We start from the raw sequence: 19,049 nt of genomic DNA, 5'->3' as shown, positions 1-19,049 counted from the left end.
AGCATCTGAAACTCCACCTTTCTGTAAAATCAATGGTATTCTTTGATCAATAACAGAAATATCCCATCATGTCGGATATCCTGCAGTGGGTTGATGCAGAGGTGTGAACAGTGTGACCCTGCAAGCATGTGCACTTAACAAACCATTCAAATAATGCCACTGAAAAGCTGAGTATCCCCACAATTTTTCCACCCAGAATGCCCTCAAACGAGGCTTTGCTGGAGCTCCAAATGTCTGTCTGTGCATATTTAAACAGGCTTTGGGTGGGATTTCCTCCTGAGCACCTGTGTGCAACCACACAATAAGGCAAACTAGCTGACTCTGGTGGAAAATTAACCAAATGAGAGATGGAAGAGGAGGAGGGCAAATGAATGTAAGCGTGTGGTTGTAACAGCAGCTGGGAGGGAAAACGTCTGCAGAGAACTGGAGCGTTGTTTTTACACGGAACCCATTACAGAAATATGCAGGAATGGCGTTTATTAACATCCCACAGGAGTAGACTTCACACTGGAAAGATGAGCCTTGAAGAGAGGAACTTCAATGTGTAAAAATCAGAGGTTATTGCCTCATTGTTTAATCTGGTCAAAATTAGAAAGTGTTTATTTGTAAAATCTCACATGCCGGCTATTTTAAAAGCAAAAATTAGTAAGTTAAATCACATTTATTGAGCTCCCACTTGTTTCTTGGAACAGCAAAGTAGAAAAATCTTGTAAAAGTCATAAATTACATTTCCTACAAAAAAGAAGAAATTTGATATGTAGAGAGTGGCAATAATTGTCACATAATCTGAATGAATTTTGCATCAGAATGGAAATCAGAAGTTTTGATGATTACATGTCAATCAAAAGAATACATCTTTGGGAAAAAATATTTGTAATCTTGCTTGTAAACATTATATAAATAGATATACTGTGTGTGTATATATATATATATATATATATATATATATATATATATATATATATATATATATATATATATATATATATATATCCTTTACGCCCCTCTCACCCTCCGCGGGTGGTTTCTCCTCCAAGCTCGGGTCCTCTACCAGAGGCCTGGGAGCTTGAGGGTCCTGCACAGTATCTTAGCTGTTCCCAGCACTGCGCTTTTCTGGACTGAGAGGTCTGAGGTCTTTCCAAGGAGCTGTTGTAGCCACTCCTCCAGCTTGGGGGTTTCTGCCCCGAGTGCTCCAATTACCACAGGCACCACTGTCACCTTCACTTTCCATGCATTCTCCAGTTCTTCTCTGAGTCCCTGGTTTTTCTCCAGTTTCTCATGTTCCTTCTTCCTGATGTTCCCAACGCTTGGCACTGCCACATCCACCAAAACAGCTTCCCTCTGTTCTTTATCCACCACTACAATGTCTGGTTGGTTCGCCATTACCATCCTATCAGTCTGTATCTGGAAGTCCCACAGGATCTTTGCTCTCTCATTCTCTACCACCTTCAGAGGTGTTTCCCATTTTGACCTTTGGGTTTTCCAGTTCATATTCTGCACACATGTTCCTGTATATTATTCCAGCCACTTGATTGTGGCACTCCATGTATGCTTTACCTGCCAGCATCTTACACCCTGCATTTATGTGCTGGATTGTTTCAGGCGCCTCTTTGCACAGCCTACACCTTGGGTCTTGTCTGGTGTGGTAGATCTGAGCCTCTATTGCTCTGGTGCTCAGGGCTTGTTCCTGAGGTGCCAGGATGAGCGCTTCAGTGCTGTCCTGTAGGCCAGCCCTTTCTAGCCATTGGTAGGACTTCTTGATATCAGCCACTTCAGTTATGGTCCGGTGGTACATCCCATGCAGGGGTTTGTCCTCCCATGAGGATCTGTTCTCCAGCACTGTATCCTCTGTTCTCCATTGCCTGAGACATTCACTGAGCACACTGTCAGTTGGGGCCTTGAGCTTGATGTACTCATGCATCTTGGATGTTTCATCCTTGATAGTGGCTTCTACGCTCACTAGTCCTCGGCCTCCTTCCTTGTGGCTAGCATACAGCCTCAGGGGGCTAGATTTGGGATGGAACCCTCCATGCATGGTGAGATGCTTTTGTGTTTTAACATCCATGGTCTGTATCTCTTCCTTTGGCCATCTTATTATTCCGGCAGGGTATCTGATCTTATTGCCCGGGTCTTATTTTTGCCATTGAGCTGGCTTCTCAGGACTTGCCTTACTCGTTGGAGGTATTAAGCTGTTGCAGCTTTCCTTGTTGTCCAGTTTGCCATTTGCCTGCAAAATTCCAAGTTACTAGTAACTGTCCTCAATGTCTGCTATTGTTCCTTCTGGGAGTGAGACCCCTCCTGTGTGGACTACCTTGCCTCTCTTTGTCACCATCCGGCTGCATTTCTCGAGCCGGAATGACATCCCAATTAGGGATACCATCGTCCATCGTGATGGGTGAGTGACATCCCGATGGAGAGGCACGATCGTGATGCCACGCCCCCGCCACGTTGCGAGTCGACACCATAAGCCGCGGTTACATGTGAAAAATATCTTAAAGGGATCAATGGTCGGATTAGAATCCAACCGTGTACATGGGCCCAGAAAAATGTTTTCAGAATATAAAAAACGTTCAGATGGGTCACACTTTCGGTCGGAATAAATCATTCGCACATGCGCAGTAGGGTTTGACAAACCGGAAGAGGATATAAGTTCTGCCGAGCGGCTATTTTTTTCCCAAACTTTATTGAATGTAACAATTCAATACAAAACAATGTTAAACAGCGCCGAGCGGCTATGTACATTGACATGTCAGCTCGTTAATGTACGAGACGATCTTTTAAACGTGCTTTTAATAATGTTACGGTTATTATGAAACACAAATTTTAATCCGTGTGGTCAGTGCTTTTTCTGAACGGAGCCGGAAAGAAGCCAGGATTAGCAGTATGCTAACACGGGCTAACAGCATTAGCTTTGGGTGGTGCTGCAATCTGCTTCCTGACTGCACGTAAACATCTGGGCATAACATCAGCCTTTATTTTGTCGGGACTAGTCCACTTGACTAGTTAAGTGTGGGAGCGGACCACTTCTTTTTAATTTGTTTGTTACTTTTTTTTGTTAAAGTCACTTCCCTCAGTTTATACTGGATCATCGCGGATGAGTCATTAGTTGGGAAATAAAATAAATAAAGTAATAACGTAAAAAAACGAATAGCAATTATATAAGAACGAAAAATTTAAAAATAGCCCCCCCACGACGATATCATCGTCCATCCTGATGGTTGACAGCAAACATTGTCAACGGCCAATTTAGGGGACATCGCCCAACACTAATCCCAATGTCAATACTGTAGATCCTGGTGGTGTGGATCAGGGAGTCAATATCACGCTCGCTCTTAGCTTGTAGTTTGATGTCATACATGTAAAGGAGGTGACTTATGTTGGCCCCATTTCTGAGTCTGTATCCATAGCCAGTCTTGTTGATTATTTGGCTAAGGGGGTTCAGACCTATGCAGACCAGCAGTGGGGACAGAGCATCACCTTAGTATGGACAGTTGTGGACTTCAAAATTTGAAGCAAACCTTGGAGAACTGTTGCAGTTCCTCAAATGACCACTGGGGGCTGGCAACAAAGAAAAGCACCGTGGGGGGGGGGCTTTAAATAATTGATTACTTCCTCTTTCGGCTTCTCCCATCAGGGGTCGCCACAGCGAACAAGTCGCATGGTAAACTTGGCAATGTTTTTACGCCGGATGCCCTTCCTGACGCAACCTTCTCATGCCGGGCTTGGAACTGGCACAGGGGTTGAGAAGGGAACAGGGAGCAGCCCGGAGTCGAACCCTGGTTTCACGGACGGAAGGCGCCGCGAACCAGCACGAGCTAAACCGGCTCCCCGGCTTTAAATAATTGATTACAATTTCCTTTATATTCCTTTGAGTCCCACGTGGGTGGACTTATTCTCGCTTAATAAAAGTCTCCCTTCCCTTTGTGCCGCCCAATCATTAGTTTTTGTTTTTGAGCTGGGCGGAATTAACTGCAGTCAACATGGCCCCTTTTCTTCATGTTTGATTTTGTCGTATAAAGTTGTACAAGAAGTGATAAGGATTGTTAATACATATTTATGTGGCTAACTTGCTTGTATAACAAGCCCTCAAATGAATAGTTGGTGAATTTGGCCTTTGTAACCCTTTAACACAAGAGATGTCACCAAATAACATGTTTTTAGGCGTTCCGTAACTCTTCAATTGTTTATGTGATCTGCATGAATCAGCAGATTCTGATGCGGAGAAAAGTGGCTTTACTAATGTAAAGTGCACCACTTTACATTAGTAATGTGTTGCATATCAGTGCAAAGCTGCTTTTCTCTGCTGGAATTATGTAAATGGCACAAACAGCTAAAGAGGAACACTGGAACTATAGCTCAAGAGTTGAGGGGTTAATGCTTCAATTTGTTTTTCAATGAAATTCAACATTGAGGTTGAGGTTTTTTTTAGAGTTTTGTAGGGTCATGGATTTTGTAGTTTTGATCTAAAGGTGAAATGTGGGCTACAAAAGTGCAACAGCTTGTTTCTAATGAATACACTGTTTCACATTTACCAACATTGGCACTTTCAAAGGGCTGAGTGATTGCTCCTTTTAAGCCCAAAGCAAATGTAGACTTCAGCCGAAATGAGCTGTAGCCTCAGGGGATCGATAAAGTTTCACATTATTATTGTATAGAACCTGACGTATGACTCAGCGTTAGCTTTCAGGACGACAGCTTGGGTGTAGACCAGTGGATTAAAATCCACTTCTCAAGGGAAGGAAATGTTCACAGTCATTCTTTGAAGTCAGTGTGGATTTGTGAGCTAATCTAAGTGTAAGTGTGTGGGCAGTGGAATCGTCCTGAATCTTCTGAAGGAGTGAAAGAAAAAGGGAAACAAAAAGAGCATTACTCATTTAAGGTAGCAGCTTTAAAGATAAAAAAAAACACATTCATTACTCTGTTTGACACGATTGCGAACAGAACACCCAAATTTTTAGGGAATTGTATATGTTAAGTGAAATGGGACACACGGGAAACAGAAGCGGGGGAGGACAGGAACGGTAGCTCCTAGTGGGGGAGGGAAGAATTCCTGCCACCCTTCTGATATGCTTTGATGGAACATGACAGACTCTGTGAAGTGTGGTATCAAGTGAAAAATAGAAAAGAACAAGAAAAGATGTCATTCGATGAGACCACACAGACATGCAGTGCCTCAACATTAACACCATCCACCCACATGGAAAGGTGCAAGAAAAGATTTTAGCTATATGGTTTTAGCTATTTTAAGCTGCATCTTAAGGAACTATGGTATATGCATATTGAAAACATCTCTGTAACCTTTTAAAACCACTTTATACTGCGGTTTCCTCCAAAACAGATAAAAAAAGACAAAAAAATGAAGTAAAGTGACTAAAGGTGTACTAGCTACGGGTGCTTCTGGTTTTTTGGTTGTTTGGGCCTGTGGGCAGGTGTCTCTTGCAGTTCCCTTAAAGAGGGTTCCCACCCCCAATGAAAATTATACTTTTAACATGTTCTTGTGGTATTTTTTTGATGATGGAGGACATATATAAAGACAATTAAGCTTAAAATTGCATTTCTGAGTATTTCTTCGTTCAAATCGTGGTGAATCGGGAGCAGACGAAAAAAAATGACGTTGGAAAAACCTTGTAGTGGTAGTTGACAAGCAATAGCTTTTTTTCCTTTCTGGAGAAACAAACCAATGACAGCTGGACTTTCAAAGGTTTGCTAAAAAGGACCCAGCTGGGTTGAATATAACGGGCTTGTCAAATAAGGGACGCTCATTGAAATTTTATTTAGTATATTTGAGATTTTGGATTCAAACCTCAGCATTTAACCAAATAATCCAAAAGCATTCATCTTGTCAGGGTCAAATCTCTATCATCTTCTGCAAGGACCAAAAATCTGGATGATCCTGCACACAGCATGTTTTCTTTTGTAACTCTACCTCCTTTAAATGTGTTACCAATCATATGACTGTTTTTCTACAGAAGAGAAAACTTAAGCCATACCTGAGTTCATCATGACCCCCTGGAAAATTAGTTCTTAGTCTTTATTGAGGTACCATCATTTTTGTTCAGCCCTATTTCATTGTTTTTTTTGTTTTTTTAAATAATTCTGTTGATCAACAACTCAAAAGTAATGGCTGATTTTGATTTTTTTTTTCCAATAAATTTTAATTTATTGTTACTTTTGAACGTTTCAAGTCTTTTCAGTGAGCATTGTGGACTTTCTTTCTTTAACTGAGGGGTACCAACAATTTTGTCCACCATTGTATAAATATATTCATATATAGATTTATTCATCTGTCAGAAGTCTGAGATCTGCAAGTTACATTTGATTCAGCAGCCTTGTCAGTCTGAAAAGAACAACTCAAAGAAACTCAGAAAAAACAAAAAGACTTAATAAAATAAAACAATCACACAACTACACAGAGATTCATAGGTTTCAAAGCGTTGATATAAGTCAGAGAGCATTTATTTATTAGAAGCCCATCGAGACGACTGTTGCTGTGAATTTGGGCTATTCAAATAAAATTGAATTGAATTGAATTTATTTGACAAAAACAGAAGTGTTTGGCAGTACTGAGCTTGAAGGAATACCACATTGTTCTCATCAAGTTAATTAACATTTCTTTGTGTGCGTGTGGTTACCAAAGCATGAGGTGTGCAGAGAAGATGCAGTCTTATGAAGGACAGGTTGATCTTAATGTCATGCTGATATCTTTAAGAAAACATGTAGATTTAAAGACCCACTCCAAAATGGTGTTTTTAACATGCTCTTGTTGAATTTTTCTGATGATAGAGGACATATGTAAAATAATTTAAGATCATTTTTGTTCCACTGGTAATTTTAGGTTGGGGTTGTGAGGGGCTAGTAAACAAAGGGAACATGGGATATGAGCTGAGGGTTACTTTCGCACCACAACTCACAGGCAAACTTCTGATGAACTACTGCTGCGCTGCAGAAACTATGTCTTAGAAAACAACAGTTCTATTAAAATTTTGGCTAAAAACGGCATCATTATAACTAACACCATTGGAAACGCTTTGAAAATTGATAAAAAATATAGTTAGAATGGGACTTTAAGCCTGACTAAGCCCCTAGTCACAACTGCTCTTACGAGTGGATACGGGCTGTCTGCTGGTGAAAAATAGGTAAACCTGTACGGGGCACACAGGTGCTCGCACAAAACATTAAGGTCATAGACTGCTTGGTGAGCCCCTGTTGTAAAAATTTTCATGCATATGTCTTTTTTAACGGGCATGCTGTAAGCTACAGGTTATAGCGAACACATAGTTTGTGAGGGTATGCCAGTGTCACTTGAGTATGACATGGACACCCAGTGCGTGTGGCATTTGTGCGCATTGTAGGGGCCAGTATGCGCACCTTACTAATGACTCGAGTGTGGGGTAAGAACACCCTATGATAGCATCACCTGCACGGCATAAGTACTTACATTAGCCTCAAGAATACTTCATGATACACTTACCATACGGACGACAATTCCACGTTCCATTATCAGCGATGTCCGCTGAAGTGGCCACACGAGCCTAAATAGAACTGCGAGACACACCCACACTCCCCTTAAGATGCTGCTAGTCCTCTGTACAACCCCATGTGTTCCCAGATAATCCAAAAACCCATAGTACCCCTATGGTTTATCCCACCATTCAGGTGCATATGACTAAGGCTTTAAGTACAGCTAAACACAAATATAGTTGACCTAAAACTCTGAAATGAACTTTTTTCTTGCATTAACTCTGTTTCATTCAAAGACATTAGAACCATTTTAATAAAAAGTAATCTGCTTCTCCATCTGCATTAGGCGGGGCTTTGCTGCCGTCCAAAAGCACAATCAATGATAGACCTTCAAGACTCAAGGAAACGTTGGAGGTTCAACAAAAACAGGATGCTCAGAGGCGTTGGTCTCCAGACACACACAAATGCAGCATTTCCTGCTCCCATGATCTTCCTTCCGACCTTTGCTCTACTGTAAATCCTCAAGCTTGTTTTAACAGTCGGTAGTTGCCAGTGTATTTTTTCATACTGTAGTTTTTTTCGGGAGGCAGTACATCCAAGAAGGTCACATCCTGGCTGGGCAAGCTAATCAGGTTGGCTGACATTCTGGTGACAATAGCAGAGGAGGTAATTGGGGAAACTGCTGGACTTCACTGATGATAACAGCCACCTCCTGCACACCAGAGGAGCATGTTTAGTGCATGGCTCCTCCCTAGGTATGGGACAAACAGACTCAAGAACTCCTTTGAACTTTACTTAACTCACCTAGAGAGAAGAATGAGTAGAGAACAGGGTACTTTTTAAATCATATTTTATTATTCAATTTCCTAAAGGAGTCTTTCCAAAAAGATCAATAAAGTCCAGTCTAATGTCTCAGTCACAAAGCCATTATGACTACATATGGGCGATCTGCAGGCAAACAATGGGCAAACCTGTAAGGAGGCAACGCAGGTAGACTGCACAAAATAGCAAGGTTGTCAGTTGCCAGTTGGGTAAACACTATAGAGTGAAAATGTTCATCCACAGTCTGTAGCAAACACTTTTACAACATGAAAGGGTAAGTCAGATGAAGGAGGTGGGAAGCAAGCATGTTATACAGATTTTTCCTCATTCTAATTCCAAAGAGGCCTGTAATGCTACTCTTACACCAGGCTTGGAAGCGAGTATTCGGGTGACAGCTTCCAATGAAAATTCTCTGGATACGTGCATTTGACGCACATAGACTTTTTCCGTCCATTTGCAGGCTCTATGTACAAAAAGTAAGGCAATTGAACGTGTGCTAAAAGTTAAACCAGTTAAACTTTGACAAAAATGGCATTCTGTTTGGGTAGTGACATAATGTATAGTGTTCTTTTCAATACCAACCATTCAAAAAATGATAATGTGAAAGAAAAAGGCTGGAGCAAGAGTTGCCAGATCTGCACTGGTTTGACATTTCGTACCAAGACTCTTCCAACTGTGAGTACATGTGGTATCAGGTAGTGACCCTTGACCTTTGTGAACACCACATGCTAAAAGTGCGTACAAAAACCAGTGTTTAGCCCTTTCTTGAACGCCCCACACATGCCCGGCGTGTACGTAGCATTAGTGGTATTCAAAGGATAATTTCGTCTTCCTTGTGTGCCCTGTATAGGTTTGTCCATTTTTGGCACACAGAAAGCTTGTATCTAGTCATAAGGGCAGTTGTGACTAATACTTCACTACCAAGAGTTTGGTGTAAGAGCACTGTACGACAGCATTACTTGTACGTTCTAAGTCCTTGCAACTTACATAAGTGAATACTTCATGATACACTTATAACAAGCACGACAATGGAATGTTCCATTTTCAATGAGCCTTAAAGAAACTGCAAGACACACCTGCACTCACATTAAGATGCAGCTTTAACTAACTGATTGTCTCTACGACCCTTCACGGGCCTTGACAACCCGAAAACTTGACCCTGTCATGTTGCCTTTAACCCCGTTAGGTAGTTCGAGCAGGCAGGAGGGGGGCGTGTCTGCAGCTGTGAACGCCGACAAGAGTCTGTTATGGGATGGAATATTTTCTAGAAAGACAGTCAGTGGCGATCTCGTAGGGGGCACATGAACGCCCCCCAAAAAGCCTTTTTTTCTCCCCTAAACTAAAACCACCCATTTACACATAAAATGAATTAAATTTGCGTTAGGGCGCCCATACTATACTGTCACCTTGTTGCTATGATGACCGTATGTTGCGCTGTCTGTGTAGAACACACTGGAGGGGGGGTTGCACGCAGGGGAAAACAACGAACAGGTTGATGGGAGGGGCGGGGCGGGGCTTAAACTCACCGTTTATGATTCCAGACACGCAACAAACTAACAGCTGCTTCCATAAAATTAATATAATGTACTGGGTTTACTGGATTTATAGAAGAAAAAAAAAGAAACAAGTCTGCATCAAAGTGAGTTTGTTTTCATTATCTCACTTATCTTAACTCTGGGTGTTTGACAGACGGAAAAGTCTATTTAAGGTTGTGTAAAATGGACAAAAAAACAAAGGAAACATAACGCTCATAAATAATAAAAATGAATTAAAACAAATAATTACATAAATATCCTGACAGCATTTTGAATCAATACAAGTATTGCCAAATGAACTATCGCGATATGTCGGCAAAAACATTTTTTCTAACACGCCTAGTGTTGCGGCTCCCTGTGCTTTCATCTCAGTGGGAAACTGATTTGAGAGGTACAGGTTGCCGACCCCAGCCTTAAGTCAAAGACTTAGAAAACTACAGAGCAAAGTCTTTATCATCTTTGAATGACTTGCTGCAGTCCAAAACATGGTGAACCACACCTGCATGCTGTGATTGTATTTAACTTGATTAAATAACTCTAAAACCGATGAACACAAAGCTTGTATGGAAATTAGAAATGTCAAATGATCCACTAAACTACATCCAACCATGTTTAAAAGTAAAATTTGGGAAAATGAAGGCGTTTGGTTTGGGAGGGCTTGGCTTTATATTGGCCAAAGAAGACTTGGATTGAATAACGCATACACAAAGCCTTTCTTTAATTATAGACAATACCTTATTAAATTGACCAAAAAATAGGCTGTTTTGACGCAAATTTAATGTTTGTATATGTCATCCCTAAAAGTATTCTTTTTATTGCTGACAATAACCACAGTAATTAAACTCTAAGGGGAGACAGTAGACATAAACACACCCTGCATTTCTGTAAAACTAACAGATGGCACACACATTAGGTCGCCCAGCACTCAGCTGTGAAGAGAAAACACCACGAAGGCTTAAATCCTATTTTCATCTCCGATCCAACAAAACAATTCCAGTAAAACAACTGCATACACAGCATTAGCGTTCTGCAGCAGATCTGTTATCAACAGGGTTATGAAAGGACATGCATCAACAATCTGGAGTGACTATCATGTTTTAATCACTTCTGAGAAAACTGCAATGGCAGCACTCCAGCTCAAAGGGCGTTGGCCCCATTCAAGTCTATCAGCAGCAGCGGGTCCCCACAGTCCCATTCCAATCATGTCTTTGTTGAATAATAGTTCTTCTTTATGGGCTCCTGTGGAGAAAACAGCCATAAACAGCTATCGTGGGGATCAACACCCCGAAGACTAATGTGCTCCTGAGTTGTGGCTGCTGCTGTTCACTCTTCACAGTTTCCTAAGATCTTTCCAAGAACGTTTTTGGAATGGTGCAACTTTATCCAGATATTTATACCTCCCTTTGTCCTTCTTAAATTGATTTACTGTATTTTCTGGAGTATAAGTTGCACTGGATTATAAGGCTCAGGAGCCAAAAAATGCATAATAAAGAAGAAAAAAACATATCCGAGTCGCCTCTGAATTTAAGTCGCACTTTTGGGAGAAAATTGCAATGTTCTCAATAAATCTTCCAAGCCTGGCTTAATCCTGGTTAATTATCTCATTTACAATGCACAGAAGGCACGGCTGATGCTGAGAGATCTGGTTTATTTATTTTAAAGAGCTCTACAAAATCATCGATAAGAACGTCTCCATGTCTGGGTTCATTAGATCATTCAGTCTTTCTTTTTTCTCTCTCACAGAGATCGTTAATTTCTATACTGCTGGAGCTGCGTCTTAATGACGGCGCTTTTAGCTGTAACCCAGTTTGATGACTTGCTGTCCCGCATTAGTCCACGGAAGGAAAAAAATAAATACCAGAATAATGTTGTCTCGATGCAAATAAGAAAAAAAAACCTCATAGCGTTAAGGAGAAAAATGATCAGATTCCATGTTTGTTTTGGCCAGCGCTGCTTCTTCTGTGTTGGTGTCAGCAGCAGATACTGATACAAACACATACAGTGCCCCCTAGCGAATTTTGGGAAAATAATAAATATACAAGCCTATTTATGTTTAAAAAAATCAAAAAGAATTCCCTCCTGAGTAAAAGTTGCACCTCTGGCCAAACAACGAAAAGAAAACGTGACTAATACTCCAGAAAATACAGTACTAGTTTTACATAATTTCTTCTGGTGTGCAGCCTTTTGGTGTTACCGGGTATGAAAAATGCTATGTAACCAATGAATATTTTGATTTGATTCTGTACTCAAAGAAGAGCAAGAGCAAAGTTTGGCCAGAATCTGCAATTAGAAAAAAAAAATTACTTTGGACATAGTAAATGATAAAGGGATGGATGGTGTGACAAAAGGGCTTAGATGTCTCTGTGCCTCTTTTACCTTCTTTTTAAAAATGACACATGTTCTTGGCTGGAAGTACCATAAGTTGCAGTTCCTCAAAAGACCGCTGGAGTCTGGTTAAAAAGGGATCACTTTTCCAATCAGTCTGGAGTTAAAAAGCTAAATTTCACATCAAAATAAGCATATTTAGGGCATCGTTTTGAAATAATATTCACCCGCCCCCCCTATTTTTTAAATGTTTTGGTGTAGTAATCTTTGAATCATTGATTTTGATTTGAATAAAGCTCAGATGTGTGCATTACTACACGCAGATTTTTGATTTGAAAGAATTGTCATTGATGATGTGGACAGAGCTATTCAATTAGATAGTGGTTTGGAAAACATCAATTCAACTCCATTCCATCCCATAGTATTGCACCAGCTCTCTTTCAGTCCTCCTGCAGTATGCATGCATAAGGCTACAATGGAAATCTCTCTGGTATAAAAGGTTCTGTAGACCTCAAAAGTCAAAGGAAAATGCCCCGACTTCTTCAAAAAACATACCACAAAATTAAAATTACTTGTTTTTATCAAAACCTAAAGACCATTTTAGGAGGAATACCTTAGAGGAATTTAATACTTGATTCTATGAACACGTGTTCTATGTCTGTTGTACCTTCAGATTGTGCAACTTCAGGTGAAGGAATCTCTTGGGCCCAGTCCCACGCACCATCTATCTGAAGGACCAACAGGCGTCTCAGAGACACAAGGTCAGTGTCTTTGAGCCCTGTTTCCAGTTGACGGACAATGGCTCGGCCAAACTGGCTGGTCACCACGGTGACCTGGGAAGGAGGGGACAAACGAGGGGAACAATTAAAAACAGTTGCATTAATACAGGCTTAAACCTGTAAGAGAAACAGTAAAACTTGTAAAAGGCTCCAGACTGGTGGAAGGAGATCAAACTACAGTAAAAACTCTTTCCTGATATTTTAAGATTCCATGTTAACCATTACTGTTTGTTGTGCCAATCGAGGGGCTCAATACGGATAGGAAAAGTGCTAAAATACTAGTCCTGTAAAGGTTTTTGTAGATTATCATAAAACTATCTGACCATCTAACAAGTTTTTGTTCAAAACTCTCCTGTTCAGGGGTGGCTTTGCAAGTTTCTACGACTTTTTTTTTGGCTCTACATTCAAAACGCGTGGCCTTTTAGCTCATTTAGGTAGGGACTCGGATTTGGTAGTGATGAATGAATGGCATCTTTTTTCCTTCATGGAAATGCCAACCACTGAAAAAATTGATCATGGAGAAGAAATGAATAATTGCAGTTTTACATGTCACCAAGGCTAAATTCAAATTCAATCTCTACTCCTCTGGCTCCTCCCGATTGTTCCAAGTGTAGGGGCATTTTTTAACAGTTTCCAAAAGTGATTTTGTAACCCTTGTGCTATCCTAGGCACGTTAACATTGGGAGTTGGGTCATCTAGACCAGTGTTTTTCAACCTTTTTTGAGCCACGGCACACTTTAACATTGGGAGTCGGGTCAACTAGACCCCACTAGACAGTGCGCTGAACCTTTTTTTCTTCAATGATTTGTGATCTTCACTGGTGTGCATGGATTACATGAAATCTTTCCACCTTTATCCACCTTTGTCATGGTAGGGAGAACACGTCAATGTAAGGATTGGGTCATCTGGACCCCATAGGACAGCACAAGGGTTAAGGGGGTGCTGTAGTACCTTAGGGCTGGGTATTGCCCCGTGTCGCCCTTGTGACTTAGAGGAGTAACCTGGCTGTGCTCTGAAGCACAAAAACTTACATTTAGATGGAATTGTTTTTTTTTGCATAACTTTTTTTAAGGTCTAAAACAGATGTTATGTAATTTGCGAGCCCTGGCAGCCATGCTCTAACTTAGACGACCAACGACTATTCATGAAGTCATCGAGCAGTAGTAACGTCCCGATTTGAAGGCACATTTTTTTCATAACTATCCCCTTGGAGGGCTAAATGTAGGGGTAGGGAATGAATTTGGATTTGGCCAAAGGCTGTGTCCGAAATCCCATCCCAATCCCTAACTATTGAAAAACTATCTAGTGCCCTGGGTTTTAAAAGCTATACACCATGCTAACTACTTTTTTTTTTTCTTTTTAAACGGGAAATATGATGTCATCAATTTCACGAAACGAAAATCTAATTCATATGAGGATTTTACAACGACTGTTGTAAAATGTGCTCTGCAGATAAAATTGATTGTTTCTTTTAAAAAATACATTACAACACTTTTTTTCGCAAAATCTTTTCAAAAGCAATGAATAAAATGCAATAAAAATTATGACGACTACGATGATAACTATAATGTTGAATACACAAGCAAACAACGTCATCATGGGGAGTTAATTGTATTGACATAATATGATTAATACTGTGTTCTGGCAGGAGCTGAAGCTCATCAGCAGGAAGCACACAGACACAGACAGACGTGTGTTTGTGGATGAGTTGCCCTTCCTCAGACGCACATGTGCAACACGACTCTGCCTCTTAGTGTCAACCTCCAAATAGAGCTGTTCACATCTGTGGGGGAACAGCGGCTCTCAGCGTGATAAGCTGTCCGGGGGCTGCAGTAACAGGAAGAACTTATCTGCAGCTCATCTTGTTCAAACCGAGCCAGAAGGAAAACGATAATCAGGAATCAAAAGCAAATGATTCTAATTTTTCACATAGAAAAGAAGGTGGGCGGGGCCAAAGCTCCCTTCTCTGCTCCATCCTGATGCATCCACTCGCAGACAAATGGATGAATCTTTGTTTTATTCAAAAGACCACTGGGAAAGCTTTTGCAATAGAAAAAAAGACGATGGGATCGGAGTGTGTGTTTCATATGTCCCATCTCATCATCAATGGAGTAAAGATTTTATTTCAAATTCTCAGTTTCATTCATTCATTTTCCAAACCAGTTTTGGTCCCTTTTGGTGTCATGAGGCTACTGGAGCCTATCCCCGTCACTTGTGGGCAAAAGCAGGGTACAAAAATGTCTTCTTTTATACTTTTTATGATGATTTTAAATGGTTAAGATGCTGCAAGGAGGCCTTCGACAGGAACAAACAAAAAGACTCACATTATCTTAGTTTTATGTATCATTTTTCAAAGAGGTGTGTTGGTTTTAGTATTGACTTTGAGGGTTCTACATGGTCCCAGCCTCACAGTACATCACAACTAATTGCCAGCACCAAAAAAACCCAAACCTTGAGGTGACATTCCAGTCCAGTCCACCCCATCTCACCTCCACAGACAGGTTGCTCCAGGCTTGGCTGCCCGCACCAGTGTGCCTAATGTACTGCTTGAACTGCTGCAGACTGTCCAGCACGGCCTGTTGTAGCAGCTCCCCTGCTCTGGATACTCCTCTGATGCAGCCTTCACCTGGAATAGACCTCAGCTCGTCCACACAGGAGAGCAGCCGGGCCAAGTTACCTCGAACTTTCTGTAAACAAAACCAAAAAAGTTACGCACTTTGACATTTGAAAGACCCAAATTAATTGGCCGAATTTGAGGATGAGATGAGTGAGGCGGATGAGAAGCTTTTTTTTGTTTGTTTTCTTCTTTTTTTGATCTTACCACGAACGGCAGAAGGCACTCCTGCTGGCGGCTGATGGCGTACAGGCTGAGCAGCGGTATCCTACAGGGTCCTTCCACATTACAAGCCAGGGACAGGAAGTTGTCCATAGCGTCACAGATTACAGCACAGGTGTCTGCCCATGCCGGTGGCAGGGCCTCCACCACGAGGACTCTGGCCGGTTGCCGTGGAAACGAAGATGCCCAGTAAACCAGGTTACTGGAAGAACCTGCTTGTCTGCTCCTGTTGTCCATGAGCACCTGATGACCTGAAAGCCGGTGTAGATATGAAATATCAGATAAAAAAAAAATTAACAAAAGAAAAACTTTGTTACATAAAATACAAATTCTGATAATAATAATTAAAGGTAAATAATGAATTAAGCATCTAAATAAAAAATGAAAAAAACACAAGTAAATTATTATTTCTTAAATCTGCTGGAAATAAATGAAAACAATATTTTTTTGAAAATATTAATAAATTAAAATTATAGGATTGAAAAAGTTTCATTCTAATCCTGGTGAAGCTAATTTATTAAATAAATCTTAGACACCGAAAGCAGAAAGGTAAAATAATGAAATCAAAATTTAAAAATATATAATAAAAAATTCAAAACAAAGAAATAAGAGCAACAGTGGAGAAAAAGCCTAGGAATATAACCATAATTTGGATTCAAGGCAAGCTCAGCTGTGCTTAAAAGCAGCACCCTTGGGTGCAGATGCTGTCAGCCCTGGATTTGTGGGATGAATCACAAAGATTTGAGGTTTATTGAGGGAAATTCCCGCAAATAAGCCACTTTAAACGTGTTATTATAGTATATAAAGAGCATCCGCACTAAGCCATCTCTTTGTTTATTTAATTACTGTATTATTAGTGGAAAAAATGTAGCCATTAGACACTCACTTATCAGTTTTATAATGAGGAAAAACTCAAATCTTGCACTGCTGAGGTTTAAAAAACATTTTTTAAGATCTAGCTACTCTGGAAATTTTACATACGCAACACAATTTTGATATGAGTCAAAATATTCAAAAATCAATTATTGTCTATTTAAAAAATTAATGTTTTAAGGATCTGTTTTGCGCCTAAACACTCATAAAAGGCCAGTTTTCAAAAAATGTATGATGGTAAATGGAAAAAAACATATAGTTTCAAATAAATACAGACTTGTGGGAATCTTTCTGCATGATTCAGATCCTCAGAGTGAAATTATCTCCATCTTTAAACAACTTTTGTCTCTACCCTGTTATTTTTCTTGAATCATTTCTCTGGCATCTCTCTGAATTTAGATCAGTAAAGTCCACACTAAATAAACTATGACTTCTTGCTGGTTCATTTTCACTAGTTTGGCGTTTTTCAAGTAAATTTGTTTAAAGGCATCCGCCAATCTCAGTTTACGCTGAGTGCAATCACTGTTGAAAGCACAAATAATCACTATTTTGCAAAAATAAAAATTGTTTATACAAATGTATGAAATAAACATAGTTCAGTAAATCAAACTAAAGAACATGGGTACTTTAAAAAATAATAATTTTAGCTGAGATTGACCTTTCATTTACTGCATGTCCAAGCTAGCTTTCGCTCAGTTTTCTTTCTCTCTTTTTGTTTATTTTTTAGTAGAGGGTTTTTTTCCTGCTTATTTCTAAATAAATTAATAAAAATATGTAATCTGTACAAAATAAACCATTTGGGATCTGGGAAAAAAAAAAGATTAAAATAAAGCAGCGTATTACAGTAAACTCTACTTGTCCTAGCCTGAATGTTAACATTTTCCAAAGCATCTTTTATTAGATACTCATAAGTTTTCTTTCTCAGAGCAAAAGAATATGAAAACATTTTGAGCACAGTACTTACAGTAACTGCTATGAATAATTACAAAAGACAAACACATACCTTAAACTTGCCAAGTTCAGTAAAAGAAAGAGGACTGTAATATGTGGCTGTTAGCCCAGGAAAATGTAAGCTAGCTAAAGCTAAAAACAAAAACCAGGAAAGGTTTTGACAGTTTCTCTCACTTTGCCAAACTATAAATTAGTGTAGACAACACTCAATATTTAATTTATTCCCCCAGAAATGATATAACCTAATTTAGCAATAATTTAGAATTATAAAGGTAATAATACTGAGCAAAATGAAAAAATATTTATATATATTACAGGACTACTGCTAAATTCCTTATGCTAATGATGCTATAAAAGACTGATTCTGAAGACAACAATAACATAATAACAATAGTAAGAAGATGAATGAACAATAGTAACAGTTATAGCTAGTATTTTATTTATATATTACATTTTGCAATATTTATAACAGAAAAAAGGTAATATTTTGAAAACAATTACCTTTTATCTGTTGGTTACCTAATTTTCTATATGGATTTTGATGTTGTTGTTTTTTATTTATTTATTAATTGTGGGGTTTTTTTTGTACAGGTTTATGAAGTGAACAACTGTATAAAATTGTTGTTTAAAAACCAAACCAGTGTTTAGACAATTATCCTTCATTAATTATCAATAATACCCACAATTGACACACAAAAACACAAATTGCTATGAGAATTGTATACATTATCTTCCTGATTCTTTGCTGCTGAAGAAACTTTGGTCAGTAACTTGTAATCTGAGGATTTGCAAATACTTCTAAATCTGATCAAATAATCAGATTTTTGATTTATAATTCCCTGACATGGTTTCATGTTTAAGTCAGTCTAAGTCTATAATATGTATTCCTAAGTTTCTGTTTTCCTCTGTAGGAATCTGTCTTTTTTTTCTTGAAGGTCACATTTTGCTTTAAGTTGCACATTCAGCATGATTTTGCTATATTATTTTTACACTATTCCAATTAGGCAACAACTCAAAAAAATACACATAAACATATTTTTTGTTGTTACAAACTCATATGCTTCTAGGTCAACAGGAGCTTTACAAGAAGGCATCAATCTCCTGTGCCTTTTTGATTGACTGCTGTGGATTAGTGGAACCTATGCCCTGACAGTTATAAATACCACAAAGTGATTCATGGATTATTTAAAAGTGAACTTCTGGTTGAACTTTCTTCTGTGGCTTTTGGGTAAAACATTTCAGTAAACTGAGTTGCCACAAGAGAACAGTCACAAAAAACATGAGGGTAGGCTGTTTTCGGCTTTTGTTGATTTAGGCCAACTGTCTGATTAAATAGTTCATTTTTACTATAACGCAGGTTTTGATTAGCTGTTTTTTGTAACATTTCTAGCTCGTTTTAACCTTTTTTAGCCTGACTGCATTTTTTACATCATGTTGTCTTAAATGTCTTAATAACAATGTTAGTCA

At 39.3% G+C, this 19,049-nt stretch overlaps 1 protein-coding gene across 1 annotated transcript in view; it reads right to left on the bottom strand.

The window, feature by feature from the left end:
• The window catches only part of m1ap (meiosis 1 associated protein), a 33,721-nt gene extending 15,773 nt beyond the window's left edge, over window positions 1–17,948 (bottom strand). Inside the window, exons 1-4 of the mRNA XM_020711635.3 lie at window positions 17,635–17,948; window positions 15,744–16,009; window positions 15,412–15,609; window positions 12,811–12,976 (exon numbers count right to left, since the gene is read on the bottom strand). Coding sequence (XP_020567294.1) covers window positions 12,811–12,976; window positions 15,412–15,609; window positions 15,744–15,995 — 616 coding nt within the window. The 5' untranslated portion in view covers window positions 15,996–16,009; window positions 17,635–17,948. The remainder of the gene's footprint in view (window positions 1–12,810; window positions 12,977–15,411; window positions 15,610–15,743; window positions 16,010–17,634) is intronic.
• Between the last annotated feature and the right edge of the window lie 1,101 nt (window positions 17,949–19,049).

Source organism: Oryzias latipes, chromosome 18 (genome assembly GCF_053564925.1).
Source record: "Oryzias latipes strain Hd-rR chromosome 18, Olatipes_Hd-rR_3.1".
NCBI classification, from domain to species: Eukaryota; Metazoa; Chordata; class Actinopteri; order Beloniformes; family Adrianichthyidae; genus Oryzias; species Oryzias latipes.
The sequence above is the reverse complement of the archived record's forward strand: the minus strand, read 5'-3'. Positions and strand labels throughout refer to the sequence as shown.